A 7,643-nucleotide genomic window follows, 5' to 3' on the forward strand; every position below is an offset into this window, starting at 1 on the left:
GAAAGAGAAGTGTAGATGAAAAAGGGACAAACTGGGAAGATGAATATAGAGGTACTCTCTCACATAAGGAGAAAGCTCAGAGCAGTAAAGCTAGACACTTGTTAGCTTCACATCTCATCAAGCTAATGACGAGATGCAAGTTGAGGATTGATCTTAGCTCTGTTGTTTTATCTTTCCATGTGCTCTTTCTGGAACAATAACTTATTTTTGAGAAACGTTTCTCCTACAGTAACTCATGTTTCAGTTAGATTTTGCTTTTTATTCTGAAACAGTGCAAAAGTGCATCTTACTACTGTTCACCATTACAAGCCTAAAGTGAGTTAAAGTTGTCATTAATTCCTAAAAGCTATAAGGCATGCATATCAAGAGAACCAAAATGGAAAACACATATAACATACAGTTCAGCTGAAAACATTTTCTGGAAAAATATCACCTTGATATTTCATATTATTTGTATGACATGGATTTAGACCATATTTACTCAATTTTCATATAGACACTTTCCTGTTACTGCTATCTATAAGATAAAATATTAAGCTGCTAACTGTTCTATGTTTCAACATTTACAGTAACAGTCCATAAACCAAATTATTCCTCAATAGCAGTTGAGCAAATCCACTGTGTCTGAAATATGACCTTAGTTTTATTCAGCCCAAACAGTCCTGCATAGTGATTGCACAGGTGTAGCTAAGAGCCTGCGCGGTGCTGTCACTGATGATGTATCATTATGCTACAGAAAAATAGTTTGACTTTCAGATCTGTAACTGGAGCTGTTAAGGGTGACAGTGGTATGTGGAGGGAAAAGTCTTAACTATAATGAGGGGCTGGATCTGAAAAGCAGTGAGAAGTATCACTGCATCGCTTTGTTTGGTGAGCCCCTTGATGGATACCCAAAATGACAAAGTATATTTTTTTTCTAAAGCTTTAAAGAAATGCAAAGATGGATTAAACAATTGAGCTGATAGCCTCAAACTAATTGCATAGGCAATTACAAAAGTTTCATATCTCTGAAGCAAATGATTTAGTATCCTGTCTGAAGGGCTACAAGCTCTTACCCATGAGAAAAGCTGGGACATTAACGAAGGAGAATAAACAAGTATAATCCAAGAGAGGACATGTGGCTGTGAGCCACTTCCAGCAACCAAAGACTATTCTGAAGCATCAGAAATAAAGCAATAAAGCTGGTTCCGCTTGGTCTTTCAAGCAACTTGATGCTAAGATTGCTATTCTACACTGGCATCACACAGTTTATGAGAAATCCAGCAACACAACAGGAAATGTGAAATAGTTCTCCATCTTTTCTTAGAAAACAAGTTTCCCCTGATTTTGACTGGCTATTTTGCAAGTTTTTCATTAACTGTCCAACCATCCTTTGCTTAACCAGCTGCACTGAACTGGACACCTTCCTCAACAACATCAAGTTACACACATTGTACCCAAGGAATTTCTGCACAACTCATTTCCTACCCATGCTGGGAGAAAACTCAAACACTCCAGGCATCACAGTCACCATGGAGAACAGGAAATCTGTCTTTTCTCCTCCCTAAAATGAGAGTTATTTTGCACAGGTGAATGTGCAACTGCAATGTGCAACATAGAGAAAAGAAAGGCACCAGCCAGCCTTTGGCTTACTAGAAGAACCTCGTTTCTATCACATAGTTGTTACTTAAGCATCAGAAAGGTAAAAAGCAGGCAGGTGTTAAGTAGGACTGATCAAAATTACCTCTTGGGAGTTGGTAACTGGAAAGCATGTGCATGTTTCGCCTGGGAGGTTTATACCCTGCTCCAGGTCATTTCAGCAAAGGCAAAAGTACCGGTTAGGTGACAGCAGGCACCACACATCGGGCTTCGCAAAGACTTGGAGGTATCTCATCCCGAGATCCCAGACATTAAGCGTTTGCTTACTGTCCCCATAGCCACACACACACACAGTTTAAGAGCACAGATGTGTTTACCCCGTGCAAACATGCAGCTCCCCCCTCCTCACCCCACGCCAAGTTGCAAGACTTGCTGCCTAAAGGTGGAGGGCGAGACCCCAAAATAATTAGGTAGCAAAGCCTCGTGCCCCCCACGCCACTCGCGTCCTACCGCCTGTGGAGCTGGCCTCCTCCAGCTGCGCCGAGATGCTCTCCACCCTCCTCACATTCATGCTGGGAGGCAGGAGGCGCCTGCAGCCGCGGTGAAGCGGGGCGAGGCGGGACGCAGCGGGGGAGCGCGGCAGCTCGGCCGCGCCGGGGCCGCAAGAGCCGGAGCGGGGCCGCGGTGGAGCGGTGAGGCGGGGCCGGGCGCGGCGGAGCGGGGCGAGGCTCCGCCTCGGCGGCGACACCTCCTCCGCCATCTACCTCGCCACCCGCGGCGGTGTGGGGCTCTGGGTCTTCACCTCGACCCTTCCCTGTCGAGCGACGGGGCTGAGCTCTGGATCCTTTGCGCTGCCTGACTGCCTCTGCAGTGGCAGGGCTGCGGACGGCTGCCCGTGGCTGTCCCCCTCTTCGGAGCTGCCCTCCTCCTCGGGGCTGGACCGGTACCTGCGCCCCGGGCCGATGTGGGAGTGGAGCCGTCGGTGGGAGAGGGAGCAGCCGTGGGGAAAGCCCTGAGCAAGGGCCGTACAACCCGCTCTGCTCCGCGGCTGCACATAGGTGCTCTGGGCATCACCTGTTGGACAACAGGGTGCACGGGATGCAGACCTACACGGAGCCCGGCCCGGAGGAGTCCCCGTCCCACTTGTGCTGTGCCATCACCTCTGTCGGGGTAGCGGCTGCCGTGCTTTTGCCGTGTTGCTTGACCGCACTGCAAACACCAAGACGGCCATCAGCTCAGATCTGAAGGAACATGCCCACAGTGTATCAAACCCTTTCTTTTTCTGACAAAACACTATATTTGATCAAATTATGGTAAAGTATACTATAGGATATGAAATTCTAAGAAGCACGAGTGGAGGACAGAAATAACACCAGACAAGAAATTACGTAGTCAGGCACTTCGAATAGTGATGGAGAAAACTCATGGATTTCCACTGAAACCCTGTGATATCAGGACCGATTTGGCTGTTGTGCTTAAGACAAAGGGAAAGGGTATTTGAAGCACCAGCATTTGGTTTCATTATCAGGATTTGAGCTTCCTTACTATCAAGAGCTAACTTTACAGAAAACTGTAATTTATCACACTTTTTCAGGAGTCCTTGTTGTCATATATATATGTAGTTTACAGAGTAAGACAATTCTGATTTATGGCTGTCACTTCCCTTTACTCTTTCTGCTCTACCTAAATGTTGTAACAGAACTCCATGAGTTACAAAACCACTCCAAATATATGAGCAGCTGGTCACAACGGAGTGAACTAAGGCAGTAGTGGCAGTAATACATCAAAAATACCTTTGCAGTTGCCAGTTAAGCCAGATATTCATCTTGTGTCTTAAAAAGGATTACAGGTATGTAGCTCAGCACAGAACATAAGCTCCAGAAGTGTCTGCCAAGTTTGTAAAGAAAAGGTAGAGTGTGCCTTCTCTAAGATCAGTTGTGTCTGAGTCAAAGAAAAAAGAAAGTGACCAGAGTAAACCGAGTCATCTCCATAAATCTGCATGTTTCTCTCAAGCTCACCTTCTTTATTTTTCTGCTTGCTGTCTTTATTTTCATCCACTTGCTCTCCATCTCCTGTTCTTCTTTACAGGCCTTGCTTGAAGTAGTTTGATAAATTCCCTCTGCATACTTCTTTTGGGATTTAAATACTTTTCTTGGAAAAAGCCATAGTCTCTCCCAAACATCCTTTTGAATTTTTCTACTTCTTAGCTGTTTAGAGGTATTAGTTTTCTCTTACCTTGTCTTACCTTCTCTTACCTATTTTCCTTTTTCACCACCACTGCCTGTGAGATCTAGATGTTATGGTATTATTTACCATTTACTTACAAATTAGTGGTGCAGTACGTAAAATGAAAACCTATTAAAAAAAATCAGTGAAAAATCCTCAGTTAATGCAGTTGTATACAATCATCTGACTTCATAGGAATTATAGCAATAATAGAACTGTGCAGATTTTCAGCCAATGAGCATCTGGTTTAATTTTATCTAACTGTACGTTATGACAATCATTGGCAGTAATTGACAGCCATAAAGATTAAATATGTATCATTTTGATGCTCTGTGTAAAACAAAATATATATCAGATTGTGGAGTTTTTCCAAATTTGTTTTAAAGGGCAAATTCTTTATTGTTTACCAAACCTGATTTGGTTTCCTCCAATTAGCATGTCAAGCCCACGTATCTGTTCTATATAACGTTCAGTAAAAATTGACATCAACTGTGATTTCATCCCTTCTATATAATTACATTTTGATATATAATTATATTTCTGTGAATATAGAGTTTCATTCTAGTTTCTACTTTTCAAAATATATTACTCCTTCCTTTCTTCTTTATTTATTTCAAATATTTCTTTTGGAGCTAACTACTTGATCATATATTTAAAAGGTATGTGTATGGCTAAAGATTTCTTCCATCACCTGTGATAAAATTTTAATTTCTTCTTGAAATAGTTAATTTGGTTTCCATCTGATTTCCTTCATTAGAATCTGAATCAGTGTATTTCTGTTACCCTCAAATGTAAACTAATTGGAAAGACTTAACATAACTATGATTCAGCATGTCCAAATCAAGCTCAGATTTCCTCAGCTGTTTAAAATATGTAATACATAAAATTGTTAAATCTTAAAGCCAGGCTAATGATCAAGGAGGTATTTTTCATCCAAAAGAGAAAATAATATTTTGTAAATATGAGGTATTCATCATATTCATGATTTCTAGCGGTAGCACCTTCATGTGACAGAGGACCTGTCAGGTTATTTTCCTACTATTTGTGTGAATGAGGTGAGGCTCAGACTCAGAAAGTGTATATGTCAAAGATTTAGTGTTTTCAGTCTCTTTTAATCTCCCACTGGTCTTGGGACATCTGCAGCTGAGCACAGTAGTTCAGCTACCCAAATCGTATTTGCACTAAGGAACTAATTTATAATTAAGCAGTCAAAAAGAACAAACATAAGCCAAAAGGATTCACCATGTCCATGTTACTTTCTAGGCCTCCAGATAAGCCAGTGCTTTGTCTGCTGGAGAATGGTTCCCTACGTGGGAGCTTTTTTTGATTCCCAGGAGAATTTGTCATTAAGCTTATACTGCATGTCACTTCCAGTGTTTTTCACAAGAAAACAACTCAGCTAAATCACTCTGTTAGTTACTTCTAGGTCAACTATTCTTCTTACTCCAAAAACTAATAAAATTCCATTTTGCTATTTTTTATTCAGGCATGAGAAAGAAGCTGTTCTTCATGCTACATTTCTAAGAGTCTCTTCATTGTCAGAAGTGTACTTTATTTATTTTATTTTACTGTGTAAGAATGTATCCTATAAGAACATTTTATGTGTACTTTAAACCACAAAATAATAATCATAATTTGGCTGCATTCAAATATTTAGCATCTGTGATAAAAGTACTTGATATAAACCAATCCTTGAGAGTCCTCTGGCACCCTGTTGTAGGGTGTGTGTTGGGTGTCAGTGACAAGGTGTTGGGGAGCAGGGGTAGGAAGAGGGCTGCAGTCTTTCTGAGGAGGGACTAGGGTTGCCCTGTGCCAGATGGTTGGCTCCAGGCATCTCTGCAAATGGCCCAACTTAGGGCATGGCTAAGCCGAACAGTCAACTTGAAGGCACCTTGAGGAAAATATGTTTAAGGAGGGGCACAAAATATTGAGAAGGGGGGAATTAGAGAGAGGTGTGCCATGGTGGAGTATGTACATTCCCAAAGGGACCAAGGCCCATGGGAGGCCCATGCTGGAGAATTTACACCACAAAAATGGCTCATGGTTAAACCCAATCCAGAACAGGGGAAATAAGTAATAATGAAGGAGCAGCTCTATAAAAGAGTGAGAAACAAAGAGCAGTAGAGAGAAACCACTACGCACTTACTCCAATCACCTGCAGTGCCCATCATCTCACTGAGTGTAACCTGCAGTGTGAACAAAGATGGGAAAGAAGTGTCTGGAGTGAATGTGAGCCTGGAAAGGGGGAGGAAGTGTTTTTTCCTTAAATGTTTAAATGTTTTTCTTCTTTATTTCCCAATACTCAAGTCAGTAATTAAATATTTATGTTGATTGTCGATAAACTAAGTGAAACTCTCTAAGTCTGTTTTGCCCATGACAAGAGCTGCTGAGTGATTTCTCTTTCTTTTGACCCCAAAGTTTTCACTGTCTTGTTCTTCCTATTTTTTCTCCCACTGAGGGTGATGGGTAAACGAGTAGGTGTGGAGGTGCTTGGCTGCCATCTGGGTCTAAATCACCATAGGGTGGATATGGAAGAATTAAAAATGCAAAATGAGATTGTAGGTGTAGGAAAGATGTCACAGACTATTAACAAACTGCATGTCCTTGAAACAGTGGAGCTTCAATGTTCAAGATTTCCTGTTAGGACATGAAGTTTTAGATACTCTCAGGACATTTCTTCAAAAGAACATTGTGCATTGTGTATCCTTACCCTGCACAGAAATAAATAGCAAGAAACAATGAAGGCACTTGGCAAAATTTGCTGCTAGTATTACTATACCTTATTGCTGAAAAGGTGAGAGGAAAGGTGAGAGCCTACTTTCCTTGAAACTCAATTTTATTTTTTTTTTAAATTAACATTTTGTAATAAGTTCTCTAGGGGTCAGAAGCCGTTTGACTTACCATAAATGAATAGAAAAAGTCAGAATTTATATGTGGTAACCAAAAAAGAGAAAACACTTATTTAACAACCTTCCAATTTAAATGTTTCCACATGCAAGTCAGCCAAGATATGGATTGACTTCTTTGTTGGGGCTTTTAAAATAAAACTCAGGGAAGTATGAGCCCACCCTTCCCTCAGTGATAATGGGAAGTACTCAGTTCCTTCACACCTAAAATCCAGATAGGTTTTTTTGTATCTGTGTTTGTTGGCTTCACCTCAGTGTGCTGCAGGTTACTGCAGTGCCTTGACTATTGAGTGGCGGTATTTGGACTTTTGATGTTTTGATTTGTGAGGGTCTTGTAGTTTTATATCTCATTTTAACTGTCATTCATGGTTTAGAATAGCCACACCGCAGATATTTTAGAAGAAAGTCATTGCAAACTAATGCAAGGTTAAATTCTTAAAAAGCACATGTAATATTCAGCATGACTTTGATGTGCTGCTTAGAGATTTCCTTGGCATAATCTGTATCCCTCAATCTAAATTGCTGTTGAATTGTTTGTTGTCATTATTAGACTGTCACTGAAGTTATTTCATTAGTAAACCTGAGCCAATATATGGTTTCCTATTTACATAAACGTCATGTAAAATAATGGCACTGTAGTTTTTAAGCACCTCATTCTTAGCCTGACAATCACAAAATGTTTTAAAGATAAAAGCATGCTGAGAGCAAATTCATCTGCTGCTGAAATGTAGCCAACTTCAGAGGACACACAGCTGAAAAACAGGGCTTTAGACAGGTGTAGGGTGAAGAAAAATATTGGCTAATTATACTGTAGCTATCCTGTGTTCTTGGGGGAAAAATCCATATGTTTTTATATAAAATAGATCATGGTCTTTAAGACCTTGTGTGAAATACCAGCTCATAGTGATCTGCACTATGCACAAAAGAGACAGA

The 7,643-nt window shown here is 40.9% G+C and overlaps 1 protein-coding gene across 2 annotated transcripts in view; it reads right to left on the reverse strand.

Annotated features, from left to right (window-relative positions):
• Positions 1-2,270, reverse strand: part of KCNIP4 (potassium voltage-gated channel interacting protein 4) — a 432,794-nt gene extending 430,524 nt beyond the window's left edge. For both annotated transcript variants that reach the window (XM_061379853.1, XM_061379846.1), the window contains exon 1: positions 2,089-2,270. In XM_061379853.1, coding sequence (XP_061235837.1) covers positions 2,089-2,149 — 61 coding nt within the window. In that variant the 5' untranslated portion in view covers positions 2,150-2,270. The remainder of the gene's footprint in view (positions 1-2,088) is intronic.
• Positions 2,271-7,643: the final 5,373 nt, after the last annotated feature.

The sequence above is a fragment of the Neopsephotus bourkii genome, unplaced genomic scaffold (assembly GCF_033783945.1).
Source record: "Neopsephotus bourkii isolate Nb327-2 ecotype Australia unplaced genomic scaffold, CSIRO-AGI_Nbou_v1 NB_1780, whole genome shotgun sequence".
Classification (NCBI taxonomy): Eukaryota; Metazoa; Chordata; class Aves; order Psittaciformes; family Psittacidae; genus Neopsephotus; species Neopsephotus bourkii.